The sequence below is a fragment of the Sceloporus occidentalis genome, unplaced genomic scaffold, assembly GCF_023333645.1.
Source record: "Sceloporus occidentalis isolate IW3139 unplaced genomic scaffold, rSceOcc1.0.p SCAF_3, whole genome shotgun sequence".
Lineage (NCBI taxonomy): Eukaryota > Metazoa > Chordata > Lepidosauria > Squamata > Phrynosomatidae > Sceloporus > Sceloporus occidentalis.
Window position 1 is genome coordinate 121,872,899 of NW_028316983.1, and position 23,525 is coordinate 121,896,423.

Consider the following 23,525-nt stretch of genomic DNA (forward strand, 5'->3'; position numbering starts at 1 on the left):
TCCTTCCGGGGCACGGAGGCGGAGGGCGCGCGCGCCTGACTCTACTTCCGGTTTCCGTGGCCGCAGCAGAGGATGGCGGCGGCGGCGGGAAGGACGGTGGTCTTTGTCACCGGAAACGCCAAGAAACTGGAGGAGGTGGGTGTGGCTCTGTGTGCCAAGCCCCGCTTTCCCAGCGCAGGCGGAGGGCCCCTCCTCGGCCAGGAGCCCGGAGTTCAGCCGGCAGCCGCGTCCCTCCTGGCTCTTCTCAGCTCCAGCCCTCTGTTTGCGGCAGAGAAAGGGAGCTCCCCAGGCGGGACCTCAGTCGCCCAGTGCCTTCCTTGTCCCTCCCCTGAGTCCCCTGCCCTCCCCTCGCTGGGATGGCCAGGAGGAGGGCCCTGGGGAATGCCGGGCGGAAAGCTTTTTGTTGGGACATACTGACACAGATGACAGTGTTTGCCCATAGAGAAACCGTACTTGCTCATAGGGAAACATTGGGGAATGCTGGCCCATAGGGAAACATAGGAAACATCCCCCAATGTTCCCCTATGGGCAAGTATCCCCCAATGTTCCCCTATGGGCAAGTATCCCCCAAGGTTCCCCTATGGGCAAGTATCCCCCAATGTTCCCCTATGAGCAGATATTCCCCAATGTTCCCCTATGGGCAAGTATCCCCCAATGTTCCCCTATGGGCAAGTATCCCCCAATGTTCCCCTATGGGCAAGTATCCCCCAATGTTCCCCTATGGGCAAGTATCCCCCAATGTTCCCCTATGAGCAGATATTCCCCAATGTTCCCCTATGGGCAAGTATCCCCCAATGTTCCCCTATGGGCAAGTATCCCCCAATGTTCCCCTATGGGCAAGTATCCCCCAATGTTCCCCTATGGGCAAGTATCCCCCAATGTTCCCCTATGGGCAAGTATTCCCCAATGTTCCCCTATGGGCAAGTATCCCCCAATGTTCCCCTATGGGCAAGTATCCCCCAATGTTCCCCTATGGGCAAGTATCCCCCAATGTTCCCCTATGAGCAGATATTCCCCAATGTTCCCCTATGGGCAAGTATCCCCCAATGTTCCCCTATGGGCAAGTATCCCCCAATGTTCCCCTATGGGCAAGTATCCCCCAATGTTCCCCTATGGGCAAGTATCCCCCAATGTTCCCCTATGGGCAAGTATCCCCCAATGTTCCCCTATGGGCAAGTATCCCCCAATGTTCCCCTATGGGCAAGTATCCCCCAATGTTCCCCTATGGGCAAGTATCCCCCAATGTTCCCCTATGGGCAAGTATCCCCCAATGTTCCCCTATGAGCAGATATTCCCCAATGTTCCCCTATGGGCAAGTATCCCCCAATGTTCCCCTATGGGCAAGTATCCCCCAATGTTCCCCTATGAGCAGCTATTCCCCAATGTTCCCCTATGGGCAAGTATCCCCCAATGTTCCCCTATGGGCAAGTATCCCCCAATGTTCCCCTATGAGCAGATATTCCCCAATGTTCACCTATGGGCAAGTATCCCCCAATGTTCCCCTATGGGCAAGTATCCCCCAATGTTCACCTATGGGCAAGTATCCCCCAATGTTCACCTATGGGCAAGTATCCCCCAATGTCCCCCTATGGGCAAGTATCCCCCAATGTTCCCCTATGGGCAAGTATCCCCCAATGTTCACCTATGGGCAAGTATCCCCCAATGTTCCCCTATGGGCAAGTATCCCCCAATGTTCCCCTATGAGCAGGTATTCCCCAATGTTCCCCTATGGGCAAGTATCCCCCAATGTTCCCCTATGAGCAGGTATTCCCCAATGTTCCCCTATGGGCAAGTATCCCCCAATGTTCCCCTATGGGCAAGTATCCCCCAACGTTCCCCTATGAGCAGATATTCCCCAATGTTCCCCTATGGGCAAGTATCCCCCAATGTTCCCCTATGGGCAAGTATCCCCCAATGTTCCCCTATGAGCAGATATTCCCCAATGTTCCCCTATGGGCAAGTATCCCCCAAGGTTCCCCTATGGGCAAGTATCCCCCAACGTTCCCCTATGAGCAAGTATCCCCCAATGTTCCCCTATGAGCAGATATTCCCCAATGTTCCCCTATGGGCAAGTATCCCCCAATGTTCCCCTATGAGCAGATATTCCCCAATGTTCCCCTATGGGCAAGTATCCCCCAATGTTCCCCTATGGGCAAGTATCCCCCAATGTTCCCCTATGAGCAGATATTCCCCAATGTTCCCCTATGGGCAAGTATCCCCCAATGTTCCCCTATGGGCAAGTATCCCCCAATGTTCACCTATGGGCAAGTATCCCCCAATGTTCCCCTATGGGCAAGTATCCCCCAATGTTCCCCTATGGGCAAGTATCCCCCAATGTTCCCCTATGGGCAAGTATCCCCCAACGTTCCCCTATGAGCAGATATTCCCCAACGTTCCCCTATGGGCAAGTATCCCCCAATGTTCCCCTATGGGCAAGTATCCCCCAATGTTCCCCTATGGGCAAGTATCCCCCAATGTTCCCCTATGGGCAAGTATCCCCCAATGTTCCCCTATGGGCAAGTATCCCCCAATGTTCCCCTATGGGCAAGTATCCCCCAACGTTCCCCTATGAGCAGATATTCCCCAACGTTCCCCTATGGGCAAGTATCCCCCAATGTTCCCCTATGGGCAAGTATCCCACAATGTTCCCCTATGGGCAAGTATCCCCCAATGTTCCCCTATGGGCAAGTATCCCCCAATGTTCCCCTATGAGCAGATATTCCCCAATGTTCCCCTATGGGCAAGTATCCCCCAATGTTCCCCTATGGGCAAGTATCCCCCAATGTTCCCCTATGAGCAGATATTCCCCAATGTTCCCCTATGGGCAAGTATCCCCCAATGTTCCCCTATGGGCAAGTATCCCCCAATGTTCCCCTATGAGCAGCTATTCCCCAATGTTCCCCTATGGGCAAGTATCCCCCAATGTTCCTCTATGGGCAAGTATCCCCCAATGTTCCCCTATGAGCAGATATTCCCCAATGTTCCCCTATGGGCAAGTATCCCCCAATGTTCCCCTATGGGCAAGTATCCCCCAATGTTCACCTATGGGCAAGTATCCCCCAATGTTCCCCTATGGGCAAGTATCCCCCAATGTTCCCCTATGGGCAAGTATCCCCCAATGTTCACCTATGGGCAAGTATCCCCCAATGTTCACCTATGGGCAAGTATCCCCCAATGTTCCCCTATGAGCAGATATTCCCCAATGTTCCCCTATGGGCAAGTATCCCCCAATGTTCCCCTATGGGCAAGTATCCCCCAACGTTCCCCTATGAGCAGATATTCCCCAATGTTCCCCTATGGGCAAGTATCCCCCAATGTTCCCCTATGGGCAAGTATCCCCCAATGTTCCCCTATGAGCAGATATTCCCCAATGTTCCCCTATGGGCAAGTATCCCCCAAGGTTCCCCTATGGGCAAGTATCCCCCAACGTTCCCCTATGAGCAGATATTCCCCAATGTTCCCCTATGGGCAAGTATCCCCCAATGTTCCCCTATGGGCAAGTATCCCCCAATGTTCCCCTATGAGCAGATATTCCCCAATGTTCCCCTATGGGCAAGTATCCCCCAATGTTCCCCTATGAGCAGATATTCCCCAATGTTCCCCTATGGGCAAGTATCCCCCAATGTTCCCCTATGGGCAAGTATCCCCTAATGTTCCCCTATGAGCAGATATTCCCCAATGTTCCCCTATGGGCAAGTATCCCCCAATGTTCCCCTATGGGCAAGTATCCCCCAATGTTCCCCTATGGGCAAGTATCCCCCAATGTTCCCCTATGGGCAAGTATCCCCCAATGTTCCCCTATGGGCAAGTATCCCCCAATGTTCCCCTATGGGCAAGTATCCCCCAATGTTCCCCTATGGGCAAGTATCCCCCAACGTTCCCCTATGAGCAGATATTCCCCAACGTTCCCCTATGGGCAAGTATCCCCCAATGTTCCCCTATGGGCAAGTATCCCCCAATGTTCCCCTATGGGCAAGTATCCCCCAATGTTCCCCTATGAGCAGATATTCCCCAATGTTCCCCTATGGGCAAGTATCCCCCAATGTTCACCTATGGGCAAGTATCCCCCAATGTTCCCCTATGAGCAGCTATTCCCCAATATTCCCCTATGGGCAAGTATCCCCCAATGTTCCCCTATGGGCAAGTATCCCCCAATGTTCCCCTATGGGCAAGTATCCCCCAATGTTCCCCTATGAGCAGATATTCCCCAATGTTCCCCTATGGGCAAGTATCCCCCAATGTTCCCCTATGGGCAAGTATCCCCCAATGTTCCCCTATGGGCAAGTATCCCCCAATGTTCCCCTATGAGCAGATATTCCCCAATGTTCCCCAATGGGCAAGTATCCCCCAATGTTCCCCTATGGGCAAGTATCCCCCAATGTTCCCCTATGAGCAGCTATTCCCCAATGTTCCCCTATGGGCAAGTATCCCCCAATGTTCCCCTATGGGCAAGTATCCCCCAATGTTCCCCTATGAGCAGATATTCCCCAATGTTCCCCTATGGGCAAGTATCCCCCAATGTTCCCCTATGGGCAAGTATCCCCCAATGTTCCCCTATGGGCAAGTATCCCCCAATGTTCCCCTATGAGCAGATATTCCCCAATGTTCCCCTATGGGCAAGTATCCCCCAAGGTTCCCCTATGGGCAAGTATCCCCCAACGTTCCCCTATGAGCAGATATTCCCCAATGTTCCCCTATGGGCAAGTATCCCCCAATGTTCCCCTATGGGCAAGTATCCCCCAATGTTCCCCTATGAGCAGATATTCCCCAATGTTCCCCTATGGGCAAGTATCCCCCAATGTTCCCCTATGAGCAGATATTCCCCAATGTTCCCCTATGGGCAAGTATCCCCCAATGTTCCCCTATGGGCAAGTATCCCCTAATGTTCCCCTATGAGCAGATATTCCCCAATGTTCCCCTATGGGCAAGTATCCCCCAATGTTCCCCTATGGGCAAGTATCCCCCAATGTTCCCCTATGGGCAAGTATCCCCCAATGTTCCCCTATGGGCAAGTATCCCCCAATGTTCCCCTATGGGCAAGTATCCCCCAATGTTCCCCTATGGGCAAGTATCCCCCAACGTTCCCCTATGAGCAGATATTCCCCAACGTTCCCCTATGGGCAAGTATCCCCCAATGTTCCCCTATGGGCAAGTATCCCCCAATGTTCCCCTATGGGCAAGTATCCCCCAATGTTCCCCTATGAGCAGATATTCCCCAATGTTCCCCTATGGGCAAGTATCCCCCAATGTTCACCTATGGGCAAGTATCCCCCAATGTTCCCCTATGAGCAGCTATTCCCCAATGTTCCCCTATGAGCAGATATTCCCCAATGTTCCCCTATGGGCAAGTATCCCCCAATGTTCCCCTATGGGCAAGTATCCCCCAATGTTCCCCTATGGGCAAGTATCCCCCAATGTTCCCCTATGAGCAGATATTCCCCAATGTTCCCCTATGGGCAAGTATCCCCCAATGTTCACCTATGGGCAAGTATCCCCCAATGTTCCCCTATGGGCAAGTATCCCCCAATGTTCCCCTATGAGCAGATATTCCCCAATGTTCCCCTATGGGCAAGTATCCCCCAATGTTCCCCTATGGGCAAGTATCCCCCAATGTTCCCCTATGGGCAAGTATCCCCCAATGTTCCACTATGAGCAGATATTCCCCAATGTTCCCCTATGGGCAAGTATCCCCCAATGTTCCCCTATGGGCAAGTATCCCCCAATGTTCCCCTATGAGCAGCTATTCCCCAATGTTCCCCTATGGGCAAGTATCCCCCAATGTTCCCCTATGGGCAAGTATCCCCCAATGTTCCCCTATGAGCAGATATTCCCCAATGTTCCCCTATGGGCAAGTATCCCCCAATGTTCCCCTATGGGCAAGTATCCCCCAATGTTCCCCTATGGGCAAGTATCCCCCAATGTTCCCCTATGGGCAAGTATCCCCCAATGTTCCCCTATGAGCAGATATTCCCCAATGTTCCCCTATGGGCAAGTATCCCCCAATGTTCCCCTATGGGCAAGTATCCCCCAATGTTCCCCTATGAGCAGATATTCCCCAATGTTCCCCTATGGGCAAGTATCCCCCAATGTTCCCCTATGGGCAAGTATCCCCCAATGTTCCCCTATGGGCAAGTATCCCCCAATGTTCCCCTATGGGCAAGTATCCCCCAATGTTCCCCTATGAGCAGATATTCCCCAATGTTCCCCTATGGGCAAGTATCCCCCAATGTTCCCCTATGGGCAAGTATCCCCCAATGTTCCCCTATGGGCAAGTATCCCCCAATGTTCCCCTATGGGCAAGTATCCCCCAATGTTCCCCTATGGGCAAGTATCCCCCAATGTTCCCCTATGAGCAGCTATTCCCCAATGTTCCCCTATGGGCAAGTATCCCCCAATGTTCCCCTATGAGCAGATATTCCCCAATGTTCCCCTATGAGCAGATATTCCCCAATGTTCCCCTATGGGCAAGTATCCCCCAATGTTCCCCTATGGGCAAGTATCTCCCAATGTTCCCCTATGAGCAGATATTCCCCAATGTTCCCCTATGGGCAAGTATCCCCCAATGTTCCCCTATGGGCAAGTATCCCCCAATGTTCCCCTATGGGCAAGTATCCCCCAATGTTCCCCTATGGGCAAGTATCCCCCAATGTTCCCCTATGAGCAGATATTCCCCAATGTTCCCCTATGGGCAAGTATCCCCCAATGTTCCCCTATGGGCAAGTATCCCCCAATGTTCCCCTATGGGCAAGTATCCCCCAATGTTCCCCTATGGGCAAGTATCCCCCAATGTTCCCCTATGGGCAAGTATCCCCCAATGTTCCCCTATGAGCAGATATTCCCCAATGTTCCCCAATGGGCAAGTATCCCCCAATGTTCCCCTATGGGCAAGTATCCCCCAATGTTCCCCTATGGGCAAGTATCCCCCAATGTTCCCCTATGGGCAAGTATCCCCCAATGTTCCCCTATGAGCAGATATTCCCCAATGTTCCCCTATGGGCAAGTATCCCCCAATGTTCCCCTATGGGCAAGTATCCCCCAATGTTCCCCTATGGGCAAGTATCCCCCAATGTTCCCCTATGAGCAGATATTCCCCAACGTTCCCCTATGGGCAAGTATCCCCCAACGTTCCCCTATGAGCAGATATTCCCCAATGTTCCCCTATGGGCAAGTATCCCCCAATGTTCCCCTATGGGCAAGTATCCCCCAATGTTCCCCTATGAGCAGATATTCCCCAATGTTCCCCTATGGGCAAGTATCCCCCAATGTTCCCCTATGAGCAGATATTCCCCAATGTTCCCCTATGGGCAAGTATCCCCCAATGTTCCCCTATGGGCAAGTATCCCCTAATGTTCCCCTATGAGCAGATATTCCCCAATGTTCCCCTATGGGCAAGTATCCCCCAATGTTCCCCTATGGGCAAGTATCCCCCAATGTTCCCCTATGGGCAAGTATCCCCCAATGTTCCCCTATGGGCAAGTATCCCCCAATGTTCCCCTATGAGCAGCTATTCCCCAATGTTCCCCTATGGGCAAGTATCCCCCAATGTTCCCCTATGAGCAGATATTCCCCAATGTTCCCCTATGAGCAGATATTCCCCAATGTTCCCCTATGGGCAAGTATCCCCCAATGTTCCCCTATGGGCAAGTATCTCCCAATGTTCCCCTATGAGCAGATATTCCCCAATGTTCCCCTATGGGCAAGTATCCCCCAATGTTCCCCTATGGGCAAGTATCCCCCAATGTTCCCCTATGGGCAAGTATCCCCCAATGTTCCCCTATGGGCAAGTATCCCCCAATGTTCCCCTATGAGCAGATATTCCCCAATGTTCCCCTATGGGCAAGTATCCCCCAATGTTCCCCTATGGGCAAGTATCCCCCAATGTTCCCCTATGGGCAAGTATCCCCCAATGTTCCCCTATGGGCAAGTATCCCCCAATGTTCCCCTATGGGCAAGTATCCCCCAATGTTCCCCTATGAGCAGATATTCCCCAATGTTCCCCAATGGGCAAGTATCCCCCAATGTTCCCCTATGGGCAAGTATCCCCCAATGTTCCCCTATGGGCAAGTATCCCCCAATGTTCCCCTATGGGCAAGTATCCCCCAATGTTCCCCTATGAGCAGATATTCCCCAATGTTCCCCTATGGGCAAGTATCCCCCAATGTTCCCCTATGGGCAAGTATCCCCCAATGTTCCCCTATGGGCAAGTATCCCCCAATGTTCCCCTATGAGCAGATATTCCCCAACGTTCCCCTATGGGCAAGTATCCCCCAACGTTCCCCTATGAGCAGATATTCCCCAATGTTCCCCTATGGGCAAGTATCCCCCAATGTTCCCCTATGGGCAAGTATCCCCCAATGTTCCCCTATGAGCAGATATTCCCCAATGTTCCCCTATGGGCAAGTATCCCCCAATGTTCCCCTATGAGCAGATATTCCCCAATGTTCCCCTATGGGCAAGTATCCCCCAATGTTCCCCTATGGGCAAGTATCCCCTAATGTTCCCCTATGAGCAGATATTCCCCAATGTTCCCCTATGGGCAAGTATCCCCCAATGTTCCCCTATGGGCAAGTATCCCCCAATGTTCCCCTATGGGCAAGTATCCCCCAATGTTCCCCTATGGGCAAGTATCCCCCAATGTTCCCCTATGGGCAAGTATCCCCCAATGTTCCCCTATGGGCAAGTATCCCCCAACGTTCCCCTATGAGCAGATATTCCCCAACGTTCCCCTATGGGCAAGTATCCCCCAATGTTCCCCTATGGGCAAGTATCCCCCAATGTTCCCCTATGAGCAGCTATTCCCCAATGTTCCCCTATGGGCAAGTATCCCCCAATGTTCACCTATGGGCAAGTATCCCCCAATGTTCCCCTATGAGCAGATATTCCCCAATGTTCCCCTATGGGGAAGTATTCTCCAATCCATGGACAAGTATGGTTTCCCTATGGGCAAGTACTGTCATTTGTTTTAGCACATCCCCTTTTTGTTTATAGGGCTATTTGAGGGTTGGAAAGCTTGCCTTTTTATATAGACTGAATGGGATGCAACTCTCCCACTGTATTCTGGGGTTTGGACCCTTCATAAAGACAAATGCAAATTATAAGTATGGATATTAATATGTTAATTTTACAGAGAAATACAAGAGTAGGTCAACTAAAACCAGTATGTCAGAGGGAATGGAAGTTTAATAGTGGAAGAAAAGGCCTGCCAGAGATTTTACTTCTGCCGCAGCAGAGGCATCCATCTGAGGAGGGGGAATTTGAAAGAACAAATGGCAGGCAGAAAAAAATAAGCTTGAAATCTTCAGCAGGAGGAGCATTTATTAATGAAACACATTCTTGGATAGGAATAGCCTGTTCCTTTCTAAACTAATGTAAAAGAGAAAAGGATGGTGAGGTGGCATGTTGCCCCATGAGAGGAGGGCTTCAGTCTGGGCTGGGTCTTTCTCCTTTACAGGAGAAGGCACTTGCTTAACCCTGACTGAACTAGACAACATTATCTGCCCATAACACTGAAGGATAGGTGGCTGACAGGAAGGAAAAACAAGGGGTACGGGAGGACAAAGGATTCTAATCCCTCTCTCTCAGGCAAGCAGTCTCATCCCTGTTGGTCAAAAGATCAGCAAGACTAAATGGGGAAGTTGTTGTGTCTTCCAACAGTATCTGAATAGAGCACAGACTTGCTAATAGCTGCTTCTTCAGTCCTGCATATCATGACATTTTATAATCCCATACTGCTTTCTTGAAAACCAGGCAACATTACTCCTAGCATACATGATTACAGGGGGAAAATATTTTTAAAATATTTCAATGCATTGTGCCATTGCAGCCCAGGATTTCAAAGGCGATGATGTTTCTTGCAAGAAGGATATGACCATGAAGCACATAGTAAAATGCTGGCTAAGACTGAGTCTGACCACTTGTCTCTTCTTGCAGGTGATTCAGATCCTAGGCAACTCTTTTCCCTACAAACTGGTTGCAAAGAAAATAGACTGTGAGTACCTACCTTCTTTGTTGTGTGCTATGTGGCTACTATTGTTTTGTGGTAACCACAGCCTTTTTCTTTTCTAGTGCCTGAGTATCAAGGGGAGCCTGATGATATTTCTATCCAGAAGTGCCAGGAAGCAGCCAAACAGGTCCTTTTCTCTGTCCTTTGAAACACTCTTTACCAATATTAGGATACCCAAAGCCAGTAACCAACTATTACATATTTAATCTCCTTTAGAAAATATGCTGCTCTCCTTAAGTCTTTTGGGGACTATTTTACACATAGTGAGATAGGAGTCCAAGTAGACCACAAGTTGAACATGAGTCAACAGTGTGGTGCAGCACCTAGGAAGGCTGATTAAATTTTGGGCTGCATCAATAGCAATATAGTGTTTAGATCAAGAGAAGTAATAGTGCCACTGTATTCTGCTTTGGTCAGGCCCCACCTGGACTGTTGTGTCCAGTTCTGGGCACCCCAATTCAGAGGGGATGTTGAGGAGCTGGAGCGTGTCCAGAGGAGGGTGACTAGGGTGGTGAGGGGTCTGGAAACCATGTTCTGTGGGGGGTGACTTGGGGAGCTGGGGGTGTTTAGCCTGGAGAGGAGGAGGTTGAGAGGTGATATGATGGCCCTGTTTAAATTTTTGAAGGGATGTCATATTGAGGAGGGAACAAACTTGTTTTCTGCTGCTCCAGAGGACAGGACCTGGAACAGTGGATGCAAGCTACAGGTGAGATTCCACCTCAACATTAGGAAGAACTTCCTGACAGTAAGTGCTGTTCAACAGTGGAACACACTCCCTCGGAGTGTTGTAGAGTCTCCTTCCTTGGAGGTCTTTGGACAGAGGCTGGATGGCCATCTGTCGGGGATGCTTTGATTGAGACTTCCTGCATGGCAGGGGGTTGGACTGGATGGCCCTTGTGGTCTCTTCCAACTCTGTGATTCTATGATTCTTTGTGTATTCAGCAGAGAAGTGTAACTAATCCTGATTTTCTTAAGAGATCTACTATCTTCTGTTTGTTAAATTCTAGACGATAATTGGGGCAAGGGTGTGATATAAATTATCTGTGGTAAATAACAGCTAAGTAAATAATCTGCTATGTAAAGATAACATGTGATGATTGCATGCAATCCACATGATAGCAATTATTTTTAAAGCCTTTTGTTGGCTGAAGAGTAGGACAAAATATTTCAAATCAATACACAAAATTAACCAAACAGATTAGCGATCCTTTTAGTTCATGTATGGCCATCTGAAGTTGACAGAAAAAGTAGGATTCAGTGTTTTTTTCAATTCCTTGGTGTTTGTTTTCACTGTTTAGTAATAAAAAAGTGTGCTTTGCTGGAAGGTGGAGGCTTTCTTTTAGGCTGCTGTAGTTCATAGCCCATAATAACCTATTCTTTGTTAGATGATCTAATTTTCAGCTCTATTTGCTTTGCTGTATTCTCCTTTTACAGATCCAGGGACCAGTGATAGTGGAAGACACTTGTTTGTGTTTTAAGGCTCTTGGAGGACTCCCAGGGCCATATATGTAAGTATAGATAAAGGATTTGCTCAGAACATGCATATTAAACCAACTGGAAAAAACAAAGAAACTTGGTTCTCCATATTATGCAAATTCTTCTAGCATTTACTGTTCTGGTCCTAAAGGATATGAGAAGAGAAGGAAGGAAAAGTGTGTTTGCTATACACAGTCAATGTAGAAGTGAAATATATGCTTATTGTAAATGCAGAAGGGAGAACACTGTCCAGATCGAAATGTCTCCTTATTTTCCTGTCATATAATGGGCTTTTCAAAATATTAGGTCAAGAAGAGACAGAGACCTAAGTCTGTTTGAGGTGTTCTACTTCAGGCTGCTGATAATTTTTCACATAAAGAATCAGAGTTGGAGGTGGCCTCATGGGCCATCAAGTCCGATCTCTTGCTCTGCGTAAAATCTAGGGCAGTGGTCCCCAAAATTTTTTGGGTTACTGTTCCTTTTCCTCTTGCGCAACAACCCTAGTGCCGCTAGTGCATATTTTTTTGATATTAAAAAAGTTGATATTATACTCCAGAGGACAGGATCAAAATTCAAAACGACCTGAATAGACTAAAAAGCTGTTTCATCTACTCTATTAGAAAGCAGATATGAAGAAAATCAATTCATTTCTGGAAAAGACGGCTGAAGGTACCATGAACAGCCAAGAAAGCAAACAAATAGGTGCTAGAACAGATCAAACCAGAAATCTCTCTGCAGGCCAAGATGACTAGACTAAGACTGTCATACTTTGGTCACATTATGAGAAGGCATGATTCATTAGAGGGAAAAATAATGCTAGGAAAGAGAGGGAAGCCATGTGCTAGATGGATAGACTCTATAAAAGAGGTCACGGGTATGAATTGGCAGGAATTGAGCACAGTAGTGGAGGACAGGGAATCTCGGAAATGTCTCATCTACAGGGTAGCTATGGGTCAAGGGTGGATGACAGCAACATAATGGTACAATTGCTCCCTCATGCTTTTTGTAACAACACCCTACGTCATGCCATGTCACTTGCATCCACCTGCATCACAAATCATTTGTTATGGTCAGGATGCTTCAAAATTGGTTCAGAGCTAAACAGGTTTTTCCCCCCAAATTCTCTAATGCCCTTTGGCATTCCTTAGTCCATTTGATTTTTATACTAGGTTTAATTTTCTTGGAGCTCTTTTTTCTTTTTCTTTTTTGTTTTCAACAAATCAGTCGAAGATAGAGCCATATGGTCAAAGTTAGGGATGAACTGTCTATAGAAGTTAGCAAAACCCAAGAAACTTTGTAATTGCCTTTGGGTCCTGGGAGGTTCCCAGTCCAACACTGTTGATACCTTTTCTAGATCCATTTCATTGCTATGTATAGATACAAAATAATCCAGATAGCTAGTTTTTGTTTATGGAACTCACACTTATTAATTAATTAATTAATTATTTTGACAGACAGTAAATTGTTCAGTAACTTTCTGAGTACCTTTCTCATTAGTTTGGTGTGAGTGAGTGGCCATATCCTGCAAATATATTAATACTTCATGTAAATAAAACAGCAGCCCCTTATACAAAACTTTATGGAGAACTTAATTTATCAAATGCATAAACACTCTAGTCCGAAAAGCATCACCAAATATTCAAAAGCCCCCAAAGGGCCGTTAAAAACAATTTTGTATTCATACCCCTCCTGTATTCTGACTTGAAAGTAAGCTTGGTAAAGATCTATCCTGTGGTCAAGTGTGCCAGCAGGTACTGGGTAGATGTAAAGATAGCATTCAGCCTATTAAAGTCCGTGATCAATCACAAACCCTTATCTTTGTTCTCCAGAAAGAAATAATAATAAATAATAATAATAAATATTTATTTATATCCCACATCTTCTGATTGAGGATCGAGGCAGGTAACAACAAAGTAAATACAATATACAACAATAAAAACAACAAGCCCCACAAAAAAAACCTGGGGCCCCCATCTTGGAGACTGTCAAGTGGATAAAGCCCCTTGCTAAGTTTTTGCCAACAAATTCTCTTAGATTTGCCTGGGAGTCATAGAGTACAATTTAGATTTTGGGAGCGTGACATCAGAATTAATCTCAATTATTTATTTAGAGTACTTATACCCTGCTATTCTGCCAGAAAGGCTCTCAAAGGAGCTTACCATTTTTTTTTTTACTTTGACATTTCCCTCCCCTCAGATTTATAATCTTAAAAAGACATGACACAAAAGGAGAAGGGAAGGACTGGGGAAGGGGATCAAGTTCAGCAGATACTGCCAGTTCTTCTCTCCCTCCAAGACCAGGACTGTGGCAGTTGGGATGGACGGAGGGTACTCCTTCTGGCTCTGGGGCTAATTACACAGTCTGGGTTGTGATGGGAGGGGTAAAATGTCCCTCTTTCTCAGAGAATACTTTTAAAGTCCCAGTACTCAATAGGGATATCTGAGTCCCTTTCTCCTGCACTCCTCCCTGTTTCTCTGCTCTCTGGGAATACACAGCTCTCTCTGCTGTGTATTGCATCCAACATCTTTTTATTCCTTCCTGGTCTTGAATTATGTTCTTTTTACTGTTGTAGAGCATCTCAGCCTTTGGTTTGAACTTCCCTTTGATTTCTCAGATTTTGAGAAGGGGTCTCTCATTCCTTTTTGGTTGTTGTCCTATACATGTATTATATAAATGCTTAAAGTTACAGATTTCTATAATGGATTTTCTTGCTTCTAAAGTATTAGTTAATGTTTGTATTTATTACATTTGTGAAAATAAAGAAAATTATTTGTATTTGACTTTTATTTCAGAAAATGGTTCCTAGAGAAACTCAAACCAGAAGGTAATTCAACCTTTGTTGAATTAGCTGTTTTGTTGGGCCTCTCATCTGTAGATTGTTCTGCTCTTTCTGATGTATTTTGTGATTTTTTTTCTGTCCAGGTGTTTTACTAGCAAGTAGACTTCATTTCCCTTGCAAATCCAGCTCAGTTGTCAACTCTGTACCTATCTTATAGGGATGTGAAAACGTCTCAATCTGATTTTGTTCAAATTTCACCTGTGTTTTCTTCCTGTCTTTGTTTTGCATTGGATTGTGTATATTGTTCAGCTTTGGATATTTTAACTGTTTATAGTGTAAAATATGCACATTAATTTGTAGATACTTTGTCAGAATACCCTGGAAGCTTTGCAGTTGTGTGAATTCACAAAATGAGCATGGCATGGAAAAGCAGGTTACAAAGTTAACCCTAACCCAACCCTGAATGCCAGAAAATGTTGCAGGAGTCACTAAGCCCAAAATTCTTTTTGTTTAGTATCCACTGACTTCTGCACCTTAACCTCAGTTTTAAAATTTTCTGTCAGCCAGTCAGATGTGTTTTTCAACCCTTCACCACATACAAGTTTAAATAATGGGAAACTCTCCAAAGAAAAGGAAATGTTTGGGCAAAAGAGTTAGAAATGTGGCAGCATTTAAGCAGATTTAAAAAAGAAAGAAAACCAGCACTGAGGTGATCGTGAGAGAATGGCTGCAGACAATAATAAGTAAAGCCCAGATGACTGCAAATCAGCGTGTCTCTGAGGGAAAGGTAGATAAAATGTTAAAGAGAATTGTCCAGACAACCAGCAACAACAATTAGGAGGCTGTATCATCAGTTCCTTGACAAGTGTAAAATCTCAAGTGCCTGTTTAAAAAAAAAAAGCAGATGGAATGACAATCACAGTTAAAAAAAGATTTAAAATGTTAAGTACAAAGAGACTAATGGGGTATACTCAAAAGTTATATACGTTTAAGAGAAAGGATGTGGAATTGTCAATGGTCCTCTTTCAGCTTTGGATTCTCATGCACTGGTTACTAAGGAGGCTGATACCATACTTTGTTACATGGATGAGTGCAAAATTGAGGCAGCACTTAAAAGAGCACATGAACTTTGGCAATTAGATCATTAGCAGCTTCATTATTTGTCAGTGCTACATTTTTATGGTCACAGAAAATTTTAGCATCTCAGAATATTGTTATTAATTCGTTGTACAGGATAGTTGAAAGAGTTCAAATGCCCTACAATTTATAGCAGATGTGAACCATGATTCAGCAGCATTTGCTGGCAGGAGTATCACTGCTACTACAATTGCTAGAGAATCTGTTTGGCTTCGACACTAGGAAGCAGACCAGAAGCTGAAGACTAATATGTCCTACATGCCATTTTTAGGGCAGTTGCTTGGGAAAGCATAGCAGAAAGTGCTTATAGAAAAGAGAGACAAAAAGCAGGCCATGCCCTTAGTTTTAAAAAAAATGAAATCAGATAGGAAGCCTTAAAGGATATTTTGCAATTTTTCCAATTCCTTTCGAGGAGAAAGTTGTTCAGAAAGGTAAAGCCATTACAGATTTGGAAAGCCTCTATGAGGTAGATCAGATTATAATAATAATAAAAAAGACAAGAATTCCAACAAGTTAGGGGAGGCCACAGATATTAATGACAGAGAAGCTGTTTTGGTAGGAAGAAGCCTTCTGTACCTTGGGAAGTTATAAGCAGAGGTGACAATGGATCACTGGGTCAATCAGGTTGTCACATGGAGAGACAACCTCATGTTTGGTTCCAAAAACCCAAGATAAACAAAACATAGTTCAAAAATGGGATAGAATATCTATTGGGAATTGGAACCGTAAAAGAGTTGCCTCACTCCTCATTCAAAGGGGTGTACTCAATTCTGTTTATGGTACCCAAGAGCAATGAGTCTTACAGGCCAATTTTGGATTTCAAATATTTGAATGGATTCGTTCATTATCAGAGATTGAAAATGGAAAGATTGCAGACCATCAAAGAGAATCTGGAAACCAACAATTGACTGGCATTGATAGATCTGAAAGAGGCTTATTTACATATCCAATTCACAGGAGATAATTGAGGTTTCAGTACAGTCGGTCCTTCATATCTATGGATTCAAGCATCCGTAACTTGAAAATATTTTTTAAAAATATAAGTTCAAAAAAGCAAACCTTGATTTTGCCATTTTATGTAAGGGACACCATTTTACTTTCCATTTTATTTAATGGAACTTGCACAGCCACAGATGTTGGTATCCATGGAGGGTCCTGGAACTCAACACCAGTGGATATCAAGGGCCCATTATACCAGTATGTGCATTACCAATTCAGGGTTCATCCATTTAGTCTGGCTTCGGCACCCAAAATGTTCACCAATGATACTAATACCATTGGTGACACTTGTCAGGGGAAAAGGAATCCATTATTTGCTTGTTTGGATGACATCCTTCTGAAATTGGGTTGTCAATGCAATATTGGAAGGAATTTTCTGCAATCAATATTTTAGAGAACTGGTTTCTTAATAAATTACAAGAAAAGTCATTGTGTACCAACACAAAATTTGACATATTTAGGAGTCCACATAGACATTACTAAGGGATGCATGTATCTTTCTCAGGAGAGAAGGCAAAAGATAAGGAAGGAGCTGAAAGTTTTGCTATCCATTTAACAGTTATAAAACATTAACAAATTGATAAACTGAGTTCAGCTCAAGTGGCATTTGGGAAGATAGTTTTACAAGCTGTCATATAGTTAAGCAACAATGCCCACCCAAACTGGGTTAGATTGGGCACGTCCCAACTTTCTGAACTGGTTCTCCATGTCATCCAGAAAATGGAGAATTGGAACTTATGTAAAGATGTCATTCTTGGATCACACAGGAAAGTAGTCCACTCTCACCCTTGTTTGGCTGAAATTTAGCAAATAAGTATATACATATCTAAGAAGATAATTATATAGAAAATATGTAAGCTTTTAATAGTCAACTGGCATATAGGATAGGATAAGATAGGCTAATGGCAGGTTTGGAAAACAAACTGAGGTGCAGAAGTCGGTGGTTATTAAGTTAAAATAATTTTGGACTTAGTGTCACCTGCAACATTTGCTGGCATACAGGGAATAATCCAGCTTTGTGGACTGCTTTTCCAAGAAAGCCTTCACAGTAAGTAACAATTCCTCATTTTCTCACACCAAGTCTTGGGAGATGTTAAAAGGATGCTTTTGTTGAGATAGTTGAACACAATGAAAATTATTTTCAACCCTGCTCTCACTCACTCTGTTTTTCTCATTTCCATCTTTTGAAAGCTGTCATGTTGTGATTTTTCAGTTGACTTTATCATAGTCCAGATATCTAGTCACTGTATTACTAGCCTCACCTTTTCTTCATCAGCTATGTGAACTCACTCTGTTGTGGTAGATATTGCATGTGCTGCTTCTCTTTCTCTTTAATTCTGCTTTGACTGGTACTTTTCAACAGAATGGTAGAAAGACTTGATTTTTAGACTGGGGTGGAGGAGGTACCACCCAGGCTGTTTTTGTGGCTCTCAAAGTCCCACAGCAACCTACATTTAAAGGGCAGGGCATGCTGTGAACCTCTAGAGATCACAAAAATGTTCTGAGGGCTCTTGTGTAGCACATGGGCTGCACTTTCCCCATGCTGACATGAATCATAGAGTTGGAAGAAACCACAAGGGCCATCCAGTCCAACACCCTGCCATGCAAGAACTCTTGAAGCATATCCGACAGATGGCCATCCAGCCTCTGTTTAAAGACTTCCAAGGAGGGAGACTCCACCACTCTTTGAAGGAATGTGTTCCACTGTTGAACAGCCCTTACTGTCAGGAAGTTCCTCCTAATATTGGGATGGAATCTCTTTTCCTGCAGCTTGCATCCATTGTTCCGGGTCTTAGTCTCTGGAGCAGCAGAAAACAAGCTTGCTCCCTCCTCAATATGACATCCCTTCAAATATTTAAACAGGGCTATCATATCACCTCTTAACCGTCTCTTCTCCAGACAAAACATCCCCAACTCCCTAAGTTGTTCCTCATAGGACATGGTTTTAGTTGTCCTCCTTTGGACATGTTCCAGTTTCTTCACATCCTTTTTAAATTGTGGTGCCCAAAACTGGACACAGTATTCTAGGTTGGGCATGACCAAAGCAGAATACAGTGGTACTTATTACTTCCCTTAATCTAGATACTATACTTTTATTAATGCAACCTAAAATTGCATTAGCCTTTTTAGCTGCTGCATCGCACTGTTCACTCATGTTCAACTTGTTGTCTATTTGGACTCCTAGATCCCTTTCACATGTAGTCTCGGTCAGCCAGGTGTCCCCCATCCTATAACTGTGCATTTTATTTTTCCGCCCCAAGTGCAGTACCTTACATTTCTCTGTGTTGAATTTCATTTTGTTAGCTTTGGCTCAGTTTTCTAGTTTATTCAGGTCATTTTGAATTTTGATCCTGTCCTCTGGAGTATTAGCTACTCCTCCTAATTTGGTGTCTTCTGCAAATTTGATAAGTATGCCCCCAATTTTGTCATCCAAGTCATTGATAAAGATGTTAAATAGTACTGGGCCCAGGACAGAATCCTGTGGCACCCACTGGTCACTTCTCTCCAGGATGAAAAGAAGCCGTTATTGAGCACCCTTAGGTTCGGCTGGTCAGCCAATTACAAATCCATTTAACAGTTACCTTGTCTAGCCCATATTTTACAAGCTTGTTTACAAGAATGTCATGGGGAACCTTGTCAAATGCCTTATTGATATCACAAGGCTTTCTATATTCTATTGAATATTCAACAGAGGTGATATGATAGCCCTGTTTAAATATTTGAAGGGATGTCATATTGAGGAGGGAGCAAGCTTGTTTTCTGCTGTTCCAGAGACTAGAAACTGGAGCAATGGATGCAAGCTCCAGGAAAAGAGATTCCACCTCAACATTAGGAGGAACTTCATGACAGTAAGGGCTGTTCGACAGTGGAATACACTCCTTCGGAGTGTAGTGGAGTCTCCCTCCTTGGAGGTCTTAAAACGGAAGCTGGGTGGCCATCTGTCAGGGATGCTTTTATTTGGATTTCCTGCATGGCAGGGTGTTGGACTGGATGGCCCTTGTGGTCTTTTCCAACTCTATGATTCTATGATTCTAACTGAATACAAAATAAATAGGAAGCTGTGAGTGGCAGTTTTGCCACATGTTCCTAACAGGCAATCACTTTCTAGCTTTCTGGTTGCATTCTCTTTCCCTGTGTTTTGTGTCTTATTTAAATTGTAATTCTGAGGGCAAGGAATTGTCAAATAAATTATTTGTAAGCTGCTGTGGGAGCCTCTTTGACAGAAGGGTAAGGTATAAATTTCCTAAATAAATCAATAAGTACTGACAGACATAGTTGTGGCTTTCTGTCTGGACATGTTTCTTAGTCCCAATCTGGCTATTCTTTTCTGATCATACATGGTGTTAAACACATGTCTGTTGAAACACATACACATTGAAAACAGGTCTTCTGACTCTTTAAGGTACAGTATATATTGGGAGGGAAACAGAAGTGACTGAATTCTAAAGAGCACTGTATTCTGTAAGGAAAGTAAAATAGAATTCCCACAAAAGTAATCCTCATGATACTTCCTTAGATGTTTTTCTCCTAATTTAGGTGGTTTGCATGTTTGGGATTCTTGTTCCAGTTCCAAGTTGCCTATATTTCCTTCTTAGCTTTTGTACAGATAGCAGTTTTGTGTTAACATATATCTTTAGAAGAAATCTTATGACTTGTCTTTTCTTATGGTATAGGTCTCTACAAACTGTTAGCTGGATTTGAAGATAAGTCTGCTTATGCTCTCTGCACCTTTGCTTTCAGCACTGGAAATCCAGAAGACCCAGTGAAGCTATTCAAAGGCCAGACTCATGTAGGTGCAAGGTGTTTTCATACAGTTGAATTGGTAAATAGTTGAACTAAGAAGGATTACATTAAGCAAATAAAAATTTTACTGGCCTGTTACAGACTGCCAAAATAAAGCTGCTTCGGGTCTCTTTGGAAGTATGCTGTTTAAATGATGCATGGGTCCTACGAGTCTGGAGGTCGCGCCAAAGCCACACTCTATTCCTAAGCACTGGAGTGCAGCTTTGGTGCAGCTTCCGGATTCTTAGGATGCATGCATCATTTAAACAGCATACCTCCAAAGAGACCCGAAGCAGCTTTATTTTGGCAGTCTGTAACAGGCCACTGTGACACATCAGCTGTTAGAAGCCAGTTCAATGATGCTGTTGCTGTTCCTAGTTCTCAGCAGAGCAGTAAAATATATTATTTTAAAAAGACAGCTTGAACCCACCTTCTGAGTGTATGGCAGAAAATCATACTATAGTGGTTCCTGATGGCTGGTTCAGTCTTTTAACTTCTGTACTATCTCCTTGCATTCAGCTCTCCTGTTAATTTTGGGGAATCTCTGCTGGCTTAGGAGAGCAGAGTTTGACATATTTATTTGGCAACCATAGCCTTTTTTCTCCTTTCTTGGACTATGAATGAAAATTCAGCTGTACCATTTTGGAGTTGTAACACAACATAACTCAAAACAATAAGAAAAAGAAACTTATACATTGAAGAAACTCAAAGCAGATCCTAATGGAAAAAATAACAAAAACAGCAGTAATAATAATTGGTTAGTAAAAAGAAAAAGAAAAAAAGGAGAGCAAACAAACCAATAGAAGTATTATAGAAGTTTCTTTTACACACACACACACACACACACACACTCACACACACTCTGTATATTTAAAGGTAAAGTACATTAGAATTAGAACATAAGAATACAAACATATATAAATTTAAATACACATAAGGAAAACAAACCAAAGAGATGGAATTAGGAAGTCAGTTTATGTTGAAAGAAGGAATTAATGTTGACTTGGAGGATGAGTAAGAAACTATAGATTATATTATATAAAGGATAATATAAACAGTGATTCAAAGTGGATGTATGTTATCGTTGTATTTTTATGTTAAGATAAATTCAATTAAAAAAGTAGAGGAGAGGTTATTGCGGAACCAAAATTATAGCCCTACCCCCTATAGAGTTTTGAGTTCTAGCACAGTAGACCCAGAAATATATTAAGGCTGCAATCCTAAGCAAACTTACTTGGAAATATATCCCACTGAAATCAATATGTCCAATCTACATGGCCATAACTTGTTTTCTGTTCTTAGAAAGCTTTGTTCCTCCCACATTTGTAGTTGATAAACTATGGCGTGGTTTGGGTTGGTTGTGGAGTTAAGATTGAGTCACTTGTATACTTCTTATAGCCTGTATTCTTTGTTATTCTAGGGGACTGTTGTCTGCACATTTCACTTGGTTCACTTTCTGGAGTAAATTAGAACAATCTTTTCCTCTTACACTTCACTTGTCCTTTTGTATCTATTCCCTTCTTGGACACAAACTGGTTTGAATTTTGTAGGTGAATTTGTGGGAGGCTGATGTGTAAGAAGATTCTGCACAAGGCCATCCTGCTTTCTCTGTTTATCAAGAGAAAGGCTGGCTCATATGTAGCTATGTTTGACATGATGGCAGGTGCCAAATGTGAACCCAGCACAGAAAAATCTTCCTTACCATGTGTATCAATTTACAGGGACACATAGTTGATCCAAGGGGACCTAGAGATTTTGGATGGGATCCATGCTTCCAACCAGAGGGCTATGATAAGACGTAAGTGATCATTTGCCTTCTCATTGAATAGTCAGAATTGGCTAGTAAGACTATCCTGGCTAGTTAGTGTGTTGCAGTTCTAAAGAAACTGCAAACTAGGATATGTTAAGTGTAAGTATATACATTGAAAGCCATGAAGTTGTCATGCAGACATGCGCCATAGTATAGTAGCACTTCCCAAGGCAAGTGTGGGATGTATAGAATTCTTTGGGATATTGTTCAGGTCAATATGTGTGCAACTTTAATAATGTAATAATAGCTGTTAGAGGATTATTGCAATGCCCTAGCTTCTGATGGTAGTGTTATCTCTTCTTATCCTCAGGTATGCTGAATTGCCTAAGTCTGTGAAAAACTCTATCTCTCATCGTTACAAAGCCCTGAAAGAGCTGTCTACATATTTTGTTCAACAGAACAATTCAGCAGTGGCCATATCTGGCTTCAGTTAGCCTGTTTGAGTCTGTGGAATGTTGTGTTTGTTGTGAGAAATTGTAATTGCAGGATGAGATCAATATTTGCTTGTTTGTGTTGATCATGTACAATAAAGCTACTTTTCTTAAAGATCTTGTGATGTATAGTCACTGTTCCTGAAATAAAGTTCTCCAATGAGCAGTGTCAAATATGTATAGAAAAATCAAGATTTCAGAGGGTTTCAAAATACCAGAACTTACACTCAGAGTGGATGGAAGAAAGAAAGAAAGAAAGAAAAAAAGAAAGAAAGAAAGATCCAAGTACTTGAAAAATAAACAATCAGTTGATGTGTTGCGTATTGGGGTCCTTACCTTGGAGGAACATATAGATAGTATTTTTTATTGTTTTCTTTAGTATAATGCTTTAAGTGTTTTTTGAACAGTGGGTCAATTGATAATTATTCTGAGTAACTAATAGGAGTTGTCTTAATCTTTCCATTGTTGTGAAAAAACAATTCAATCAAAAAGTCAGTAGACATTCTTCTATAGCAGTGATGGTGATGCTTTTAGGAGCTGAGTGCCCAAACTAAAAGGTTTTGTGATACCAGATGTTACCTGCTGGGCGGGGCTTCTTCTCCCACCCTCCTGGGCAGGAGGAAGAAGAGGAACAGGTGTGCATCTCTTTCTCCTCCTTCTCCCCCGTGCTGTCCCTGGGTTCTAGAGAGTCACCTGGAGGCCGGGGAGGATCCCCCCCATTCAATCCCTGGGCTCCAGTTGCCTCCAGAGACACACCTGGAGGCTGGAGAAGGTCCCCCATGCTGTTCCCAGGCTCCAGCTGCCTCCAGAGAGGCAATTGAAGGACAGGAAGGGTTGGACCTCTTCCTCCTTCTCTCCCAGTGCTGTTCCCAGCCTTCAGTTACCTCTGGAGAAACAGCTGGTGGCTCGGAAGAGTTGAAAGGGAGGAGGAAGAGGTGTGTGCCTCTTCCTCCTTCTCTCCCAGTGTCTCTTCCTCCTCCTTCCCCCGCCACATGTTGGGGAAAACACGCCACGCATAGGTTCATCATCACTGTTCTATAGTGTGTTGTCAACTTGGCCAGCTGAATTGAGGCGCGAACAGACAGGGCAAACAAGATGGCTTCTGTG

General features: G+C 44.4%; 1 protein-coding gene across 1 annotated transcript; it reads left to right on the forward strand.

Annotated features, from left to right (window-relative positions):
• Positions 1-19: 19 nt before the first annotated feature.
• On the forward strand, positions 20-22,535 carry LOC149316679 (inosine triphosphate pyrophosphatase-like). Its single transcript, XM_089516020.1, has 8 exons — positions 20-135; positions 9,931-9,988; positions 10,066-10,130; positions 11,438-11,511; positions 14,272-14,303; positions 20,069-20,184; positions 21,899-21,975; positions 22,298-22,535. Exons 1-8 carry the CDS (start codon positions 73-75, stop codon positions 22,419-22,421), a joined length of 609 nt encoding a protein of 202 aa, XP_089372146.1. The 5' UTR covers positions 20-72; the 3' UTR covers positions 22,422-22,535.
• Positions 22,536-23,525: the final 990 nt, after the last annotated feature.